The 20,937-nt window shown below is 43.5% G+C and overlaps 2 protein-coding genes across 3 annotated transcripts in view; one reads left to right on the forward strand and one right to left on the reverse strand.

Moving 5' to 3' along the window:
• Nucleotides 1–20,937, forward strand: part of LOC121270705 (L-threonine ammonia-lyase) — a 49,294-nt gene that overhangs the window by 13,364 nt on the left and 14,993 nt on the right. The window contains exons 4-11 of one of the 2 annotated variants that reach the window (XM_041176050.1): nucleotides 462–578; nucleotides 1,966–2,207; nucleotides 3,860–4,025; nucleotides 8,212–8,308; nucleotides 10,722–10,797; nucleotides 12,968–13,093; nucleotides 15,405–15,480; nucleotides 17,262–17,363. In XM_041176050.1, coding sequence (XP_041031984.1) covers nucleotides 462–578; nucleotides 1,966–2,207; nucleotides 3,860–4,025; nucleotides 8,212–8,308; nucleotides 10,722–10,797; nucleotides 12,968–13,093; nucleotides 15,405–15,480; nucleotides 17,262–17,288 — 927 coding nt within the window. In that variant the 3' untranslated portion in view covers nucleotides 17,289–17,363. Of the gene's footprint in view, nucleotides 1–461; nucleotides 579–1,965; nucleotides 2,208–3,859; nucleotides 4,026–8,211; nucleotides 8,309–10,721; nucleotides 10,798–12,967; nucleotides 13,094–15,404; nucleotides 15,481–17,261; nucleotides 17,430–20,937 lie in introns of those variants that run through there. The other variant, XM_041176049.1, reaches the window with a different exon arrangement.
• tmem254 (transmembrane protein 254) overlaps nucleotides 19,309–20,937 on the reverse strand; it is a 52,450-nt gene continuing 50,821 nt past the window's right edge. The window contains exons 4-5 of the transcript XR_005941596.1: nucleotides 19,635–19,772; nucleotides 19,309–19,503 (exon numbers count right to left, since the gene is read on the reverse strand). The gene's annotated coding sequence lies outside the window, so the exon portion shown is untranslated. The remainder of the gene's footprint in view (nucleotides 19,504–19,634; nucleotides 19,773–20,937) is intronic.

A 20,937-nucleotide genomic window follows, 5' to 3' on the forward strand; every position in this document is an offset into this window, starting at 1 on the left:
AAGGCAGAGCTTTATTACTTGTCATAAATCTCTCCACGGAGAGAACTAGTCTCAGCTGTTATCCCTTTTATACAACCAAATGGGTACTTAATTAAACAACCTATTAATTAGCAATTGAACGTCTTTAACTGTTTTCTTCCCTAACAGGCCAGACCGGGTACAGATGGCAGATTTTCTTCCCTAAAGGACTTCAGTAAACAAGATGGGTTTTTACAACAATCGGTGATAGTTTCATGGTCACCATTACTGAGACTAGCTTTCAATTCCAGATTTTATTAATTGAATTTTAAATCCCACCAGCTGCCATGATGGGGTTTGAACCTGTGTGCCCAGAGCATTAGCCTGGGCCTCTGGATTACTAGTCTAGTGACAATGATGGGTGTTTACGACTTGTTGGCAACTTGGCCAAAGCCAACAGCCTCGTTAACCTCGGTTACTTAGCAAATATCCTTTATTCCCAGTATTCCAGGCTCTCTAAGCAATACGGGATGGATCTTTACTTGAAGAAGGAATACCTGCATTACACTGGCAGTGTGAAAGAGCGAGGAGTGTGGTACTTGTTGACATCACTATCACAGGTACGTAAAGTAAAAACTACCATCTCAGCTAATTGTCCATCCTTTCTAACAGGAAGGTAACACAGCATTGCAAATGTGGGAAATCTCAAATGAGAACCAAAAACATTGGGAATATGCAGCAACCGTTCTGCATCTTTAAAGAAAAAAAATGACCAGTTAATGTTTTGGGTGTAGACCTTCCAGCAGAACTGAACTGAAAGGTAGGGGGTTGCCAATGGGAGTAGAATATCTGGATCAGCAGTTATTAAAGGGCTATATTCAGGGTTTAAAGTGACCTGGAAACTTAACAGTAAATAGTTAGCTGCTGGGACAGAAATTGTCGGCAGCCCTATCAGGTGAAAATGAAACCTGATGGCAAAGCCAGTGGATATTAGAGCAGGAAATAGGGCCTGTGGACACGTAGTCCAGTTTCTGAACTCGCTGAGATTTGGGTCAGTGGAGGTGCCTCTGCACGATGTGGCTGTGAAGATCATTAGTCCACTTAGCACACCAGAGCATTCTCCCAATTGTAGGCCAGTAATACAGCATGCCTGGCAGGAAGTGGTGGTTGGGTTCAATGCTGCATACATCTCAGGGTTTGTAGCAGGTGTGGAGGAAGGTGCAACACCTTGACAAAGCTGTCTAAGTGCAGCTGCACATCGGTCCCAATTACCAGGTAGATTGTATGTTGCAGTGATTTTTGTTTAGTTTTTCTTTCTTTGAAATGGCCAGCATCTCTAATCGCCCTTGAACTGAAAGGCTTGCTAGGCCATTTCAGAAAACAGTTAAGCGTCAACCACATTGTTGTGGGTTTGGCAACATATATAGGCCAGACCATGTAAGAATGACAAATTTCCTTCACTAAAGTAAGGCATTAATGATCCAGATGGGTTTTTACAGCAATCAATGATAGTCACCATCACTGAGTCTAGCTTTATATTCCAGATTTAAATTCCACCAGCTGCCACACTGGGATCTGAACTCACGTTCCTAGAGGATAATCCTGGGCCATTGGATTACAAAGCTAGTGACATTACCGAGACCCCATCGATGCCCCAGCCTCTGTCACCTGTCTAGAATTCCTTTGAAACTGTGATAAGTAAGCTACAGGTTGCAGTAAATGTTTCTCTCTGGGATCAGCAGGAAAGGAAACGTGGTAACATATTTAATCCATTGCCCACTCTTCTTCCCTATCATAGAGATTTCATTCAGTTGAGGCAGGTTTTGAAAACAGAGGCTGGAGGGTGCTGCAATTTAGGTAATTACTAATGCTATAAGGGTTGCGGGAGTTGGTGGGTGAAGAATGTGGGGAATGGGACAAATTGGATCGTTCTTTCAAAGTGTCAGCACAAGAATGGTGGACCCATGTGCTGTATGACTCCATGAACTATCCTGTTCCATTTTGCAGGAACAGCAGAGAAAGGGCGTGATCTTGGCATCTGACAACAACTTCTCCAAGGCCACGGCTCACCATGCCACAGAGCTCCACATCCCCATCTTTATTATCGTGCCTACCAACACCTTGCCAGGCAAGGTGAAAACATGCCGCGAGTATGGAGCTATGGTGATTACCTACGGAAATAGCGTGCAGGATTCCCAGAGCCATGCAAGAAAACTGGCCAGTGAGAACGGTTACCTCTATCTGCAGGAGTGAGTTACTGAATTGTTCTAATTTCCTCTTGCCTCTGAGTCACAAGGTTCCAGGTTCAAGACCCACTCCCCAGGATTTGAGCTCACGAAATCAAGGCTAACACTCCAGTGCAGTACTGAGAGAGTGCTGCACTGTCAGAGGTGCTGTCTTTCAGATGAAATGTTCAACCGAGGTCCTATCTGCCTGTTTGGATGGATGTAAAAGATCCCATGGCACTATTTAGAAGAAGTGCAGGGGAGTTCTCCCAGGAGTCTTGGCCAATATTTATTCCTCAATCAACATCTCGATTATCAGGTCATTATCACATTGTTGTCTGTGGGAGCTTGCTGTGTGCAAATTGGCTGCCACATTTCACACATTACAACAGTGACTAATAACTTCAAATGTACTTTTTTGACTGTAAAGCACTTTTATTTGCTTGGTGGTCATGGAAAGAACTATATAAATGCAAGACTTTCTTTCTTACTTGCAGCCCTGAAGAAACCATGGTAGCCAAAGGCAGACTTTCTCATAATCCCATGGGAAGGGGAAAATCAATCATTTGAAAATATAGTTAGTTGTAAAGTATTATTTGCTGCTGCATTAGGGAGACATCTTGTAACTCAGGATTTTATTATTGGGGTGTGTGGGAGAGGGATAGAATAGTGGAGGTAGAATTCCCATTGCCAAGTGCTCTGGATAGGACCCCCAATCGGGGTCTTTACAATTTGAAAGGAACTCAACACAGCGCATGTGGAGAATTTCACATTTTTTTTGTCTTCCCTTGAATCCAGAACTAGGAACAATAAATATGAGTTTCACAAATCAAATGAAAAATTGAGAAGGAAATTCCTTACACAAAGAGTGGTGATAAGCTGGAATGATGGACAGATTGAAGCAGAGAGCTTAGACATATTTAAGGGGAATCTTGAGGCAAATATGAGGGAGAAGGGAATTGAGGGATATGAGGGAAGAGGGAATTAGATTGGGAGGAGGCTCCCATGTAGTGCAAACACCAGCATAGACCAGTTGGGCTGATTGGCCTGTTTCTGTATTGTAGATTCGGTGTAGAATGTCATCGCTTTGTGCTCTTGTGACACATGTTGTGCAATTTGGATTGGTAAAATTGCCAGTGGGCATAGTTCGTGAGCCTCACTTATCAGGAATGTTCAGTAGACTAAATGTTCTGAGCCTCAGCCATTGGTCAGATGCCTCTTCCACTGCCAGGATCTCTGAGAAAGGGTGTGCATGACCTTCCCAAGGGGACACAGGTTTGACCAGGAAACTCTCATGGATCAGCACATGGAATAGACATCCGGCTATAGTAATGGGGACAATATCATTTACAAAACCCTCTTTACCCAAAGAGTGATGAGAATGTGGAAGTCGCACAGGGAGTGGAAGAAGTGAATAGTATAGATATATTGAAGGAGAAACTGGACAAGCATATGAGGGAGAAGGGACTAGAGGGTATGATGATAGAGTAGAAGAGGAAATATGGGAGAAAGCTCAAGTGGAGTATAAAGCGGAGGTATGGACTGGTTGGCCTATTCCTGTAATGAATATCCTATAATGTAGTTATGAGTTATCGCAGTTATCTGGAAGAAAGAGTGGAACTTTGACCAAATGGCAGCTCTGGCATAAGTGACCATATTGTGTGTCTTTCTGACAGGGAGGACAGTGCACCTTACCTGGCAGGATTGGGGACCATGGGCCTCGAGCTTTACGAGCAGGTAAACAAGCTGGACGCTGTGATCCTGCCAGCAGGAGGAGAGTGCAATCTCTTGGCAGGGGCTGCCGCCCCCATCAAACATCTCAATCCGGGCATTACTATTATTGTAAGTTCAAACAGACCGAGGGGGGGGTGGGGGAGGTGGTGGGGTGGTGGTGGTGGTGAGTGAGGGCGGCGGGCAGTGTGGTGAGGTGAGGGGATTTGAAAGCTGAATTTTTATCTAACTAATTCAAAGGGTTTGAGAGTTGTAAGGGTTGGAATCAGAGACGGCCATTGACGCAACAATGGGGGATTCGCATTGGTCACGTTATCTCTCCTGTCCATTATTCCATAAAATGGAATATCCCATGTATTATACAAAGAGCAGCAAGTGGAATTTTGCCTGTTTATGCCCATTCTGACCCCCCCAATCTCCAATTCCACCCCCTCAGAGGGCAACACTTTACACCAATTTTATTAATCAGTGTCAGCAACAATCAGTCAATTATAGCACAGACAGCTAAAGGCAAAAGACCCCTTAGAACATAGCAACATAAGAAATAGGAGCAGGAGTAGGCTATTTGGCCCCTTGAGCCTGCTTCACCATTGAATAAGTTCATGGCTACTCTGATTGTGGCCTCAGCTTCCCTTTCCCATTTCCCTCCCCACCCCCCCACCACAACCGACCCCCCCCAACACTTGATTCCCTTGTAGATCAAAAGTTTGTCTAAATTTTCTCCAACAATGGTCTCTAACCCCAAGTTTAGAACACCATTCCATCTCCTTACCCATGTGACAATTCCATTAACCACACACCTCCATAGGTGCCCAGAGTGCACCAGATACAAGCACTAGTTACTTTACCTATGCAGATAAGACACCTGACACATGATTGAGGTCCCTTTTGCAAAGTTGGACTGCACATGATGACAAGATGGATGAGACAAGCTGCGAGCAACTCCTTCAGAATCTTGACAGCGTAAACAATGTTCCTCAAACGGACTGCTGATAGGCTGTCACTGGAAAGGTGATAGGGAGATGGTGGTGTGGTGGTACTGTCAATGGCTGAATAATCCAGGGGCCCAGGATAATGTTCTGGGGCGGGGGGGAGGGCATGGGTTCAAATCCCACCATGGCAGCTGGCAGAATTTAAATTCAATCAATAAATCTGGAATTAAAAGCTTGTCTCAGTAATGGTGACCATGAAACCATTGTTGATTATCATAAAAGCCTGTCACCCTTAGAGAAGGAAATCTGATATCCTTAGCTGGTCTGGCTTATGTGTGAATCCAGACCCCATGGCAATGTCATTCACTCTTAATTGCCCTCTGAAATGGCCTTGCCACTCACTTGTCAAGATAGCTCACTACCACCTTCTCAAAGGTGGTTTGGGATGGGTAACAAATGCTGATGATGCACACATCCCGTAAAAGAATAAAGGAATGTTTTCTTATTTTTACTCTTTACTTGTAAAGATGGGAGAAGTGGGGGTGCCCCTCCGAGATCTGAAGTAGATTGCACAGGTTATTGCCAGCCACCATTGCCCAATGCACATCCTTGACCCCTCCCCGACCTCTGAACAACTGAGTTCCCCAATAACCTAGGCTTGTACTCCATTGAAAAAGGAGGTTAAGGGGTAATTTGATTCAGGTTTTCATGATTTTGAAAGGATTGATTCCTTTTTGCTGCTGGAGAGTCTGGGATGAGGGACATAACCTTCAAATCAGTGCCAAGTCATTCAGGTGGGAAATTAGAAAACAATTCTTCACACAAAAGGTGGTAGTAGTGCTGAACTCTTTCTGATCAAGAGCAGTAGAAGCTAGCTTAATTAATAATGTTAAATCTGAGAGCATTAGACTTTTACTAGCCAAGGGTATTAAGGGATGCGGAAATGAGGTGGTTGGACTGAGTTAAGATATAGATCAGGCATGATCTAATTGAAAGGCAATTGAACTAATTGAATTCCGATGGGCCGAAGGGCCTTTTTCTGTGCTGTAGACCTCTATGACTCTATGGCAGGATAAGCTCAAAGGGCTGAATGGCCTCCTCCTGTTCCCATGCTTTGAACATGACGAGGGTTGATCTTGGTGCCTCCCTGGTTGGCAAGCTACCTCTGTGTCTGCGATTAGCTCAGGAAATGAGGTTGGCAGACCAGTTTCTGCCAGGGCCCTGTTTAAGTATCAGATTTCATTTTGACTTATAGGAAAATGACCAATTGAGAAGGCCCTGGGTAACTGAAGAAAGGCGAGTGAAAAACATGAGAGGTAATTAGAATAGAGCAAGGCTGAACATAAAAGGGTCAGAGGGAGGTGAAATAGCAAATAAGAGAAGCAAAGAGGAAGTATGAAAAGAGACTGAAAGCTAACATAAAGGGAATCCCAAAGTCTTCTATAAGTATATAAATGGTAAAAGGGTGACAAAAGGAGGAGTAGGGCCGATTAGGGACTAAAAAGGGGATTTACACATGGAGGTAGAAGGCATAGCTGAAGTATTAAATGAATACTTTGCATCTGCCTTTACCAAAGAAGAAGATGCTACCCAGGCTATGGTGAAGGAGAGGGTAATTCAGGCACTAAAAGGGTTTAATATTGATAAGGAGGAGGTATTGATTAGGTTATCTGTGCTTAAAGTTGATAAGACACCAGGACCAGATGAGATGTATCCAAGGATATGGACAGTGGAAATTGCGGAGGCACTGGCCATTAATTTCCAGTCTTCCTTAAATTCAGGGATGGTTCCAGAGGACTGGAGAGTTGCAAACATTACACCCTTGTTCAAAAAAAGGGTGTAAGGATAAGCCCAGCAATTACAGGCCAGTTCGTTTAACTTCAGTGGTGGGGAAACTTCTAGAAATAATAATTTGGGACAAAATTAATAATGGACAATTGTGGATTAATTAAGGAAAGTCAGCGTGGATTCCTTAAGGGAAAATCATGTTTAACTAACTTGCTTGAGTTTTTTTGAAGAGGTAACAAGGAGGTTTGATAAGGGCGATGCAGTTGATGTGAGATACATAGACTTCCAGAAGGCACTTGATACAGTGCCAGACAAGGGACTTATGAGCAAAGTTATAGCTCACGGAATAAAAGGGAAAGTAGCAACATGGATATGAAATTGGCTGAGTGACGGAAACCAGGGAGTAGTGGTTAATGGATGTTTTTCTGGCTGGAGGAAGGTTTGTAGGGGTCAGTGTTGGGACACTTGCTCTTGCTGATATATAATGAACAAGGCCTTGGTGCACAGGGCACAATTTCAAAACTTGGGGATGCTATGAACCTGAAAGCACTGTGAACAATGAGGAGGATAGTGTAGAACTTCAAAAGGACATTAACAAGTTGGTGGAAGGAACGGACAGGTGACAGATTAAGTTCAATGCGGAGAAATGTGAATGTGATTCATTTTGGTAGGAAGAACATGGAGAGACAGAATAAAATAAAGGGTGCAACTCTAAAGTGGGTGCAGGAACAGGGAGACCTGGGAGTGTATGTTCATAAGTCATAAAGGTGGCAAGACAGTTTGAGAGCGTGATTTAAAAAGCTTACAGTATCCTAAGCTCTATTAATAAGGGCATAGAGTACAAGAGCAAGGAGATTATTTTGAACTTGTATAAGTCACTAGTTTGGCCTCAGCTGGGTTATTGTGTCCAATTCTGGGTGCTGCACTTTAGGAAACATGAAGGCATTTTAGAGTGTGCAAAAAAGATTAAGGAGGATCATTCCAGGGTTAAGGAACTTCAGTTATGAAGATAGACTGGAGAAGTTGGGAGAAGAAAAGAAGTCTGTGATGAAATTTAACAGAGGTATTCAAAATCATGAGGGGTCTGGACAGAGTAGATAGGGAGAAACTGATCCCATTCGTGAAAGGACCGAGAACGAGAGGGCACAGATTTAAGGTAATTTGCAAAAGAAGCAAAAGCAATAGCAAGTGGTTAGGGTCTGGAACGCATTGCCTGAGAGTGTGGTGGAGGCAGGTTCAATCGAGACATTCAAGAGGGAATGAGATCATTATCTGAAAAGGAACAATGTGCAGTGTTATGGGAAGAAGGTGGCATTAGGTGCAAAGCTCATTTGGAGAGCCAGTGCAGACACGATGGGCAGAATGGACAACTTATGTTCGGTAAAAATTCTGTGATTCTGTGAAGCCTTTGCTGATGATCAATCAGAGCAGTGAAAGTAATTAGAAGGGAAATAATTGGAAGATAGACTGTTCATATCTATCAGGGTTGTATCTGATGCCATTTTGTTCTAATGTTTGTATGTTTCTTGAGTCTAATCTCTGCCAGTGACACCTGGTTCTGTCTTCTTTACTCACAGGGTGTGGAGCCTGAGAGTTATCCAACACTGCAACAATCCCTCAAGGTGGGCCAACCAATAGCCGACTCAGCCTACACCAACCACAGGTTATACAGAGGTAAATGATTGTGGAAAATGACTATGAGCCAAACTATACAATGGGTCCTTCTCCTCATTTAGTCATAGATCGGATTACATAGCGGTTACAATTTTCGGACCAAACAGTCCAAGTTGGTGCTTACCTTCCACCCAAGAATCTAGTCCTGTTACCCTCCCTGTTCTCACATCCCTCCATCCTTTTTTCCTTCATCCACCTTTCCAATCTAATCATGGCATAGTTTCTGCTTCAACCACTTACTTTGGGAGTGACTTCTACAGCCTCATGATGCTTTGTGGAAGGAAGAATCATCTCCCCTCTGACCTTTGACCTCAAGAGATGCATTCTGGCTACAATCATCTCCTAATCCAGCATTTTGATTTTCAACTGTGGGCAAATTCAAGCTGTATAACTGGCTTGAGCTGAGGGAGTTTCCAAAAGTTTACCTACATGAATCATAGTGAAATGGATTCATTGGATTGTGGAAGATGGGGCCAGGCTGCTGGAATATGAATATGTCTCACCAAAAAACTAGCAAAACTTGGCAATGAAGGATACCACCACAGCTTGTCTGAATTGGTCTTGTATACCTTAAAATGGGACTCCAGTATTACTGGTTCCAGTGTTACTGGTTTTTACTGGGATTTGAAACTTTTGAACTGGTTTTTCTTCTGGGTTATATGAAAGGTGAATGACATAGGGAACACATTGCAGATGAAATGTTAGATAGCAACCTGGAGTTGCGGTCAATTTGCTTGGAGGGAGAGGGCAGTGAGAACCTTTTCTCAGGAGGTTTAATGGTTAAGGTAGTGCCTATGATAGAGTGCTTCAGTGTTGTTTCCCTTCTAATTACTTTCACTGCTCTGGTTGATCATCAGCAAAGACTTCACAATGCATTCGTAAACTGACTGGATCGACAACCCAACCTGAAATTATTGACGTGTGTAAAGTTAAAAATTCTCTTGTCACTGTGCGTATAGGATGCCTTACAAATCAACGTTTACAATCGGTGATACGACCAGCCCAAACCATGTCTGTGCAACTAGGACCCCAACACTAACAGCTCAATGAAAAGCTTCTTGACGTTGCCTTGGTTCAAATCCCCTGTCTCCACAATCACGGGAATAAGCTGATAAGATGATTAAAGGAATCAGTCATGTTTCAGTAGACAGTTTGTTGCGTGGACTCAGTGGGCCGAGTGGCCATCTTCTGTGCCATAATGACTCAATGTTAGGTAGAATTAGAGGTCAAATCTCCAGTTGTAAAAAGGCAAAACTCAGTTGGATGTCAGGAGGGGGTTCTATTCCCAGTGAATAGTATGCCTGCCAAGTTGTGCAGTAAACACTAAATGCTGAATTCCTTCGAGTAAGAGCAGGGCCTGTTTTGGGTTGGGAGATCACCTCATATAAGTGTTATGGCATTAATCAAGATCAGCATGCTCTCCTGGACCAGTTTCGATTGCCTAAAGGGTCTGGAGAGGAATTTTCCTAATTTGTTTCCTCTTTAATTGGCCTAGGTTTTATGTATTTTTTTGCCTCTCCCACTTATTGCATGGCTAGGTGGGGAGTGTATCTAATGTTTATAATCAGCTTGAAAAATAAACAGTTGTCACCTACACTGTTTCGATTTAAAAATTCTAATCCTTGTTTTCAAATCTCTATATGGCCTCGCCCATCCCACTCTCTATAACTCCCTGTACCACTCCAAAATCTCTGTGCTCCCCCAATGCTGGCCTCTTGTGTATCCTCAACTCTTATTGCCCCACCATAGGTGCAGTACCTTTAGCTGCCTAGATCCCAAGTTCTGGAATTCCCTCCGTTAACCTCTTTGCTGCTGTCTCTCCTCCTATAAGATATCCTTGAAACCTATTTCTTTGATCATTTTTTTTTAGCCAGCTGCCCTAATGTCTTCTTATGTGGCTTGGTTAGGGTTGGCAATCCTCCAGGATTGGCCTAGAGCCTCCAGGAATTGAAGACCAATCTCCAGGACACTGCTGTGTGCAATCCTGGAGAAAAATCATTGGGACATTAAAAAAGATTTTTTTTTGCATTTTCTTTGAACATTAAGTAGATATAAAAACATTGAAAATAGGAAAGAAAAAGGCCGTTTGGCTGACAGTCAAACATTATCCAATTGGGTAATGAGTCCAATTGGCATAAGAAAGCAGTATGTCTCAAGGATGGATGTCTTGGCTGGAGTGGAGGGGCAAGTCATGTGATGAATCTTCCAGGAATACATTTAGTCATAGTTGACAACCCTAGGCTCGGTGTCAAATTGTGTTTGAAAACACTCCTGTGAAGCACCTTGGGATGGCTAACAATGTTAAAGGTGCTACACAAATGCAAATTCTTGTTGTTGTGGTAGACAACAGTTAGCTGGTACCAAACTGGGGACTTGTGTGTCAAAAGTTCAAAACTGTCTCATTATTTCACAGAATTGGTCAACCCTTCTTTTGGCAGTAATGCCTTTCAGATGACAAAGAAACTAATAGATAAGGTCGTTACTGTTAAGTAAGTATAATTTATTTCACAGGAATGTTCTTTATAATGGTTCATGAGTTTAGGAAAAGATGTCCAGCCATACCCAAACTACCACCTCATTGTAATACCCAATGTACCCTTATAGCACCATAACAATTACACCCACTAATTGGCATACTCACTATACTCATCTTATTGGCATGACAAATGTACCCCAATGTACCCCTTATATCATGTTATGATCATACTGAATATATCTTTTCATTATAATAGTCAATACACATTCTACCAGCCAACCAGTTACATCCCTCACTAAATGCACTCAATACATCCTTCACTGTCCCAGCCAAATATAATCCATTGCTACACTAACCTGTGTGAGAATGGTAACATTGTAGTTATACTGCCAGACTAGTAAGCCAAAGATCTAGACTAATGATTTGGAAGCGCACGGGTTCAAATTCCACCATGGGATCTGGGGAATTTAAATCTAGTTAGTTAAATAAATCTGGAATTAAGAAGTTGGCATTGAAACATGTAGGATTCTAGACAATGTTTCCCCATATGGGGAAATCTAGAATTGGAAGCAGAGTTTCAGAATATGGCGTCACCAATTTAAGATGGAGATGAGGAGGAATTTCTTCTCTCAATGCATTGTGGTTCTTTGGAATTCTCTAGCCAAGAGAGCTGTGGAGGCTGAGTCATTGAATATATTCAAGGCTGAGTTAGACAGATTCTTGAGCTATAGGCAAGTCAAGGGTTTTGGAGAACAGACAGGAAAGTGGATTGAGATCAGTCATGATCTTATTTAATGGCAGAACAGACTTGGGGGGTTGTATGACCTACTCCTGCTCCTTCCTCTTATCACAGAACCACAGAATTTTAACGGCACAGAAGGAAGCCGTTCTCTGCACTGGCTCTCCAAATGAGCGTTATGACCTAGTGCCATTGCCCAACTTTTCCCCATACCTATTATGTTCTTAGGTATTAGTAATGGTGACCATATAATTATCAGACTGTCGTAAAAACCTTTCTGGTTCGCAAATGTCCTTTGGGGGAAGCAAATCTGCCATCATACCCAGTCTGGCCTCATTATGATTCCAGACCCATGACAATGTAGTTGGCTCTAAACTACCCTCTGGAACAGCCTAGTGAAACACAGTTATACTCAGAATGGTGATTTCCCCATCAACAAGGTCAGTTAGGAATGGGCAAAAAATGCTGGCCTTGTCAGCAATGCTTACATCTCATGAATGAATTTTTTTTAAAAAGACCTTACTTTATGGACCTTAAATGCACATCTAATGGCATAGCCATTATACCCTTTAATTGATGTTTCCTAAATATCCCATTACTGCCAAACTCAATATATCTTCTTACTTTTAAAATGCGGGGAGAGAAAAAAAATCCCCCAGATGAAACCAAGCAGCCCCAAACAGAAATGGTGTGAAAGAAAAAGGGACAGAATGAAGGACCAGTGATGGCACATTGAAGCTAGACAGGGCACCTCTGATAGTTCAGTACATCAATATACTTCTGACCCGGGAGAGAGAAGAAAACAGCCAGTCAGAGTTGCTGCTCCTGATAACAATCCAGCCATCCCATTGCAAAATGAGGGCATGCAGGTATTAGTTGAGAGCAGGAAGGGTCTTGGCTGTGATGCCCTCCACCTGTTGACACTCACTCTGAAAGCACATAGATCATTTTTTGGATTGATCTTGCAATTCTGTAGTGCCTTTCATGAACCCAAAGCACTTTAGAACCAATTAAGTACTTTCATACTCATTGTTGTAATGTAGGAAACACAGCAACCAATTTGTGCACAGCAAGCTCCCACAAACAGCAGTAAATAAATTACCAGGTAATTTTTTTGCTGATATTGGTTGAGAGATAAATATTGACCAGGGCACTGGGGGAATTCTCCTGAGCGGACGGGATCTGAGAGGGCAGATGGGGTGGGGGGCCTCGGTTTAAAGTTTCATGTGATAGACAATAAAGAATGACTAGCCACTTTGGCAAAGTGCCAGAGGGCCGCTGCACCTGTGGGACTGTATTGAGAAAGGAGTCAGAGCCTTTGAGAGACGAGGGAGGAAAATGATAAGAAAATAGAGGAGGAGAGAAATAAAAAATGTGTGGAAAGTTTGTCTCCTCCTAATCTGTGAGAAGCTCTTGTCTATAATAAGGTGTCTCTGTGACTAAGGGAGGAGGACATCCTACTCGCCATCCTTCGCCTCATGGAGTACGAGAGGGCTACAGTGGATGCCGAGGGAGCTATAGGCTTTGCTGCTGTGGTTGCTGGGAAACTACCAGAACTCAAAGGCAAACGGTAAGAGTTTCCCCAGAACTGCGGCACCAGCTTAGCTGCCGCTATGTATTACACATTGTTATCGAATGTTTTTCTGAAATCAGATAAAACTTCAGAATCCCTGTTGGAAAATTCAATCCAAATCTCCTGTGTAACTTTGTCCAATGTGGTGGCACCACAGTGGTATTGTTACTAGACTAGTAATCTAGAGACCCAGGGTGATGCTCTGGGGACCCAGGTTCAAATCCCACCATAGCAGATGGTGGAATTTAAATCCAATAAAAAACGTGAATTAAAAGTCTAATCATGACTGTGAAACAAAATTATTGCCATCACTAAAAACCCATCTGGTTCACTAATGTCCATTACCTGGTCTGGCCTACATGTGACCTACAGCAATGTGGTTGACTCTTAAGGGCAATTGGGGATGGGTAATAAATGCTGGCTGTACTTCATCACACCAGGCACCACATTTTAAATACAGCTATGCTCAGTGCTTCTAGCCCAGGACTGCAGCAAAGAGGACATGGCCCTGAAAGACAAGAAGACTGCAGGTCTCGTGCGTCTTTTGGACGCTGTGGAGGCTTGCAGTGATGTCCTCTACCCCGGCTCTGGTCACAGGAGGGGCAGCTCCATTACCATTTTGGCATGGTGGGCGATGGCAGTGGTGATGCTGCCATCCAATGCAGATAGAGGATGAATGATCTCATCCATGCAGCCAGAGTAAGACAACCATCTCATCACCCTAAACTCACACTCAAACCCATCACACATTCACTGGCATCTCACTCACTGCCAGCTCAAGGAACATCACCAATCACTCTCTTACACATACCCTCACATGTCCATCTGGCCTCATCTCCTCTGGAGACTGCCTCCTCAGCCCTCACCATCTTGAGGCCACTTGCACAGATCAACATGTGCCCCCACACACATCCTGGGATACCGTCCTTCCCCAGTACTGCCCTTGCCCTGTAGCCTCTTCCCTTGTCTGAGGCCACTCCTCCCCCTTCCCCAAGCAAGACCTTGCCCTGCAGCCATTGAAAAGCCGCCCACTTGTGGCTGATCTGACAGATAGACACCCACCCGTGAGCCCCTCTAAAGTGATGTGGTGCTGTCTGTGAAACCCAGCACTGATGACTGCGAATGCTGCTTGAAGCAGGGTAGGTAAACAAACCTTAAGGTCCTGAGAGACCTTGGCAGCCCGCCAAGTGAACACCTTACAGATGTGAAACATGTCAGTGAGATTTCCTGCCGACATGGGCGGATGATTTGGCGGGGTGGGGGAGATGAGTCCAGTTGGCTGGCCTTATAATGAAATGCTGATGTATCACAGTGAGGTTCCCGATGTCCGATGGTGGGGAATGCGGCCTGCCATCGGCAGATGGAGCGCTTGATCACAAACTGGTTTCATGACGTCATGAAACCGATTTTTGACCTTCTTGCCATATGGTCCACTCACGCCACCGAACACGCCCAATGCCAGCGGGCACGGAAAATCCCGGCCTGTGTGTTTAACCAAGCATCATGTTGGTGAAGCAGCTGGATTTAGTCAGGCAACTGAGGGTAATTTCCTTCCTGTGACACAATTTCATTTCTTTGGACCAGACCCTGAGATCAGGATTGACTGCAAGAACTGTCAGTGACACAGGACAATACAACCTGAGTCTGCTACTAACACAGGCTCATATTAATAGATGCCTGAGAATATGTTACACAATTTACACTTACACAATTTCAGGCGTCGATCTGAGTTTTGCTCTTTTAGTTTAATGGACTCTCAGTTGGATTTCTACAAAGTGTTTACAGCACAGAAACAGGTCATTCAACCCATCAGATCCATGCCAGCACTTAGGCTCCACCCATAAACCTCCTCCCAACCCTCTTCATCTAACCCTATCAGAATATCCTGCCATTCCTTTCTCCCTCATCTGCTTAGTTAGCTTCCCTTTAAATGTATCTGTGCTGTTCTAAGGTGGTCCAGCCAGTGACGCCTAAATCCCATGAATGAATAAAAAATATTGTACTTAACGTTTCCCTGTAGAAGCAGTTCCACATTCTAACCACTCCCTGGGTGTTTCTCATGAATTCCCTACTGGATTTATCAGTGACTATCTGATATTTATGGTCCCCAGTTCTGGTCTGGCCCGCAAGCAGAAACATCCTCTGCACTTCTACCCTGTCAAACCCCCTTATAATCATTATGGCCTCAGGTCACCCCTCAGCCTTCTCTTTTCTCGAGAAAAGCAGCTAGCCTGTTCAATCTTTTCTGATAGGTATGATCTCTCAGTTCTGATATCGTTCTAGTAAAATCATATTTTTCCTTCCCCAGTGCCTCTTTTCATAATATGGACACCAGAACAGCCCACAGTACTCCAAGAATGGTTTGGACAAGGATCTATAAACAAGTTTAGTTTAACTTCTCTGTATTTCAGCTCCATCCCTCTAAAAATGATCTCAGTACTTTGTTCACTTCTTTTAATGGCCTTATAAGCCTACTTTTATTAATTTGTGTGTCAGTACCTCTTGATGCCTCTGCTCCTAAACCCCTTTTGAGCATTTATTTTTCACATACTGTTTCCTTATTCTTCTCAATATGTACTCCCTCACATTTATCTATAATGAAGTTCATTTGCCAATTATATGTCCGTTCTGCAGTATATTAATGTCTTCCTGTGTTTTATCCCAATTCCTCTCTGTATGTACTACAGCATGACCTTCCCTTTGGAATCCATTTTCAATTAACTACAAATTATTCCCTGTCTATAATTTCAAACTCTGAAGAGTTTTGATGTCTTTTGAGGTTTGTGTCAACCCTTTGTAGAATTTGTACCTAAAAGTTTGTGTCTTCTTTGCAAATGTCTGCTCTTCCTGGGAGCTGTTAGTTTCCCCAGATAGATAGCTAAGAGGCTGAGCCACTGTCTTGCCAGGCTCAAAGATGGGGTTGCCAACTGTGATTAAGTATGTTCCTGGAGGTTTCATCATGTGACTTGCCCACAGGGTCCAGCCATTAGTTGGCCAAAACATCCATCCTTGTGATGCATTGCCTTCCTAAGGTAATTAGAAGGCAAAAGGACTCATCACCTAGTTGGATGATGCTTGACTGTCAGCCAAACAGCCTTCCCTACCTCCACCCTCACCCCCACCACAATTTTAAATATTTTTTATATCTGGTAAAGAGAAATACTCAAACAAAATTTTAAAAAAACTATCTTTTTTAAATGTCCCTATGATTTTTCTCCAGGGTTGCACACAGCAGTGTCCTGGAGATTGATTTTCAATTCCTGGAGATTCCAGGCCAATCCTGGAGAGTTGGCGACCCCAGACTAGGCCTACCTCTGTGCTAGGGTCAGTACTGTGATCTTCAGAACATTAGATTCTTTGCAGTGCCAGGGTCATTGATGTGGCCAGTAGGAGACTGTCCTATTTTCACCACGAGAGACAGTAGTGTGACCAGTAGGAGAATGGCCTCTCTTTGCCGCTAGGGACAACATTGTGACCATAGAGCAATTACGGCACAGAAGGAGGCCATTTGGCCAATTGAGTCCATGCCAGCTCTCTGTAGAGGAATCCAGTCAGTCCCATTTCCCCGCTCTCTTATCCCCATAGCTGTGGAAGTTTATTTCCCTCAATCCAATTTCCTTTTGAACTCATTAATCATCTCACTTCCGCCATCTAGTAGGAGAGGGGCCTCTCTTCACCATGAAGAATGGAATGACTGGATTTGTGGTAGAATTCCTGCCTCGGAGTGCAAGGATATAACCTTGTTTCGGGCTGGAGGCCTGAGCTCCAGCTCTTCTGGATTGACAGACAAGAGGATAATCACATCAGGATGGATGTAATGTGTTCCTTGCCCCCTCATCATAAGAGTATGGGTACACATAAAACCCTCCTGCTATACAGGCCTAACTGGTTTACTGTAGTCTTATTTATCCCATTCCTCTCACTAGTCATCCACTGCAGATTCCTCCATTACTTGAATCATTATTAATTGACCAAAATGTGATATCTTGACAGCTTATTGCAAGATGGTTTGCCTGGTCTCTGGGAGCCCTCAAGAAATGAGGACAGCTGTTGGGAAGCCATCTGCAGAATTAGTTTTTTTCTGGTTAGGATTTATGTATTTGGACAGCTTAAGCTGCATGCTTGACTCAGATGTTTGCTAACTGGTCATTGGTTCTCTTTCCAGAGTGGTCATTGCTCTGTGCAGCGGTAATATGGACGTCCCCCTGACTCGTCAGTGCCTGGACAGGGCCTTGGTCCTGGACAACAAGCTGTGTAAGTTCTCGCTCCATCTGGCCGACTGTGCTGGAGATATCGCAAAACTGCTCGAGATACTTGCTCGTGAAGAAGCACGGTGAGTACAGAGAAAACACCAGGATTATATTATAAATGTGGTATAGCTCTTTATGTGCTATCATTACCGGTAATCCAGAGATCTGGACTAAAAGTCCAGAGAATTGCAAGTTCAAGTCTCACCACACTTACTGTATCTAGAAATGACAAGCTGGCGTTAGTAAAAGTGACTGTTAAGTTGTCAGATTGTCATACAAACTCATTCAGTATGTCCTTCAGTGAAGGAAACCTGCCATCCTTACCAAGTTTGGCTTGTCTTTGACTCCAGTCCTTCAACCAATATGGTTGACGCTTCATGGTCTACCGGTTGTCTAGCAATCCACTCTGTCCTCAGGACAACTAGGGATGGAAAATGAATACCAACATTGTCAGTGACACCTGCATCCTGAGAATGAATTTAAAAGATTAAATAATTGGAATTTCATGGGCTTTTAAAGTTGAGGTCAGAATGGCTCCTTTGCTGATGTTATGACTGAACTACTGTCTTGTGTTGTTGTCTCCCAGGTGATTTTAGGGAAAAATATTCCAGGGTACCAGCAAACCTCCATAGAAAGTACATGTTTAAGGACGCTGGCAACATTATGGGCAGGTTTCACGGACAAACAGTATGCCAGCACACACTATGCAATCTAATGTCTGAAAAGAAGATTCATTAGAGATACTGAATGTCTTCTAATGCCCCATAGCTACGCTCAAGAGTAGCCAGCAGAAATAAGTAGGAAAAAATAGAAAAACTAAAGAAGCTTTTTTATATACCAGATATCAAAACAATACCTTGCATGTATCTAACCAATTTATTAGAGTATTTTGAAGGAGTAACATACGCTGTGGGAGGCTGTATGTACTGTAGTTGGATTTCCAGAAGGCACTTGGTAAGATGCCACATCAAATGTTATTACGGAAAATAAAAGCTCATGGTGTAGGGGGTAACATATTAGCCTGGATAGAAGATTGGCTGGCTGGCAGAAAGCATAAATGGGTCTTTTTCGGATCGGCAGGATGTGGCGAGTGGAGTCCCACAGGGGTCTGTGCTTGGGCCTCGACCTTTTCCGATTTACATCAATGACTCAGATGAGGGGAGTGAAGGCATGGTAGCTAAATTTGTAGATGCCACAAAGATTGGAAGGAAAGTATGTTGAGAAGAGGACATGAGAAGGTTGCAGATGGATATAAATGGGTTGAGTGAGTTTAATGGGCAAGTGGGCAAAGTTTAATGTGGGAAAATGTGAAGTTGTTCACTTTGGCAGGAAGAACAAAAATGCAGAATATTACTTAAATGGAGAAAGGCTGCATAATTCTGAGGTGCAAAGGGATCTAGCTGTTCCAGTATGAGTCACAAAAAGTTAGTATGCAGGTACAGCAAGTAATTAAGAAGATTAATGGAATGCTATTCTTTATTAAGAGAGGGAGTGCACGTAAAAGTAAGGACTTTATGCTTCAATTATACAGGGCACTGGTGAGACTGCATCTCGAATACTGTATGCAGTTTTGGTCTCCTTAATTGAGGAAGGATGTAACTGCATTGGGGGTGGTTCAGAGGAGGTTTACTAGTTTGATACCTGGAATGAGCAGGTTGTCTTATGAGGAAAAGTTGGACAGACTGGGCTTGTTTCCGTTGGAATTTGGAAGACTGAGGGATAATTTGATTGAAATATACAAGATCCTGAACGGCCTTGACAAGGTGGACGTCAAAAGGATGTTTCCTCTTGTGGGTGAGACCAGAACTAGGGGGCGCTGCTTTAAAATTAGGGGTCGACCTTTTAGGTCAGAGATAAGAAGATTTTTTTTCTCTCAGAGGGCTGTGCGACTTTGGAACTCTCTGCCTCATAAGGTGGTGGAAGTGGGGTCATTGAATATTTTTAAGGCAGAGGTTGATAGATTCTTGTTAGGCAAGGGAATCAAAGGTTATCAGGGGTAGATGGGAATGTGGAATTTGAAACACAAGAAGATTAGCCATGATCTATGTAATTGCGCTGGTAGATGATGAGGGAGAGTCTGACGGTGCATCATCTGGGTGTAGTAGGAGTCGTCTGTTTGCACTATTGATTTTGTCCTTCTCTGCCAATGGCGATGACCTAGTTGAGAACAATAAGGAAGACATTAAGCTCAGTGTATCAGGAAACCGCAATTTCATGCATTTCTCTAATGTGCCAATGTCTCAACATCAAATTAGAGGCATTATCAGTTTGCTGGCTGGCTAGTCCACCTTTTCCATCTGCAATGAATTGGCCTCCCTGTTCATCTGCAATCTCCAAAACGTCCTGTTCAAAAGGCATTATCACTTTGAGTTCAGCCACTTGTCTTCCGGCGTTAGCCTCTCCCTGGCACTGAATGTCTCCTTATCCTGTATGACAAATTGGAGAGTTATTAGCATGTCAAGAGGTACCCAAGCCCCTTGTCCCCATGCATCTGCATGCCACATACTGACCACACATTCTAACTGGTACCCAATTGCCTTACCATGCACAACCGTCACATGGTCTGGTGCCGATGATGACCACGCATTTCCCAGCCTGGCCTCTCTCCCCAAAGTTACATTGTTTGACACCCTCATGAGAGGCCTTTTAATGCAAATCCACATTGCCACTTATCCTGGCTGATTGGAGGAGGTCATTCATCCTTTAGTGGCACTGCATCCACATTCATGTGTGGACCCCACAGCTGCTCATCTCCTCTGTGATCTCCATCCAGGCTGCCTTGCAGGAGGGTCTCCTGTTGCCATCTCTGGGAAGAGCACCTGCTGTTCCTGGACAGCCTGGAGGAGAACCTGCAGGGAGGCATCGGTGAACTGTTTGTCTGTCTGAAGACATCTTAATGAATTGGGTGGGGAGTGATCGCGTCCAAGAGGACAAAGTTGCAGATGAAAGGGGGCAGTGATGGGGACAACTGATGGAAGGTTTCAAGAGGGATGGAGACTACAAGTCACACAAAAATGTGCTATAATTGCATGTGTTGCGTTCCCTGACATGTGAGTGGAAGCGGCACCCATTTCTGGTCCCGCTGTCAGGAACTGCGGTCCTTTCTTTAAATTCTGCCTACGGACACACACACACACACGCACAGAGGCACACACATATATTCATACATACACACATAGATGCACACACATACATGCACATACACACATATACACACACACATATAGAAACAGATGCAGACACACAAAGACAAAGGCACAGACACACACACACACTTCCCTACAAACATTTGTAAATGACAAACAACTGTACAACATGGACACTGTCAAATATTTTACACTATAAGATATACAAGCAGAATTCTGAAACAACAGTCAGATTTCAGGCGACACACAGCCGTCAAGGTACCAAGTTATTTTTATTTAGTGTATTTTACACATTAAAAAGAGACACACCCCCATAAAGTTGTCACCAGTGCTTAATTGCAATTGTGTTTCTCCCATGTCTGAGGACTATGAAATGTTTTCAGTCAATTTCAGGAAAATATTTTTTCATGGGATGTGGGCATCACTGGCAGGGCCAGCATTTGTT

This window comes from Carcharodon carcharias, chromosome 28, assembly GCF_017639515.1.
Source record: "Carcharodon carcharias isolate sCarCar2 chromosome 28, sCarCar2.pri, whole genome shotgun sequence".
NCBI classification, from domain to species: domain Eukaryota; kingdom Metazoa; phylum Chordata; class Chondrichthyes; order Lamniformes; family Lamnidae; genus Carcharodon; species Carcharodon carcharias.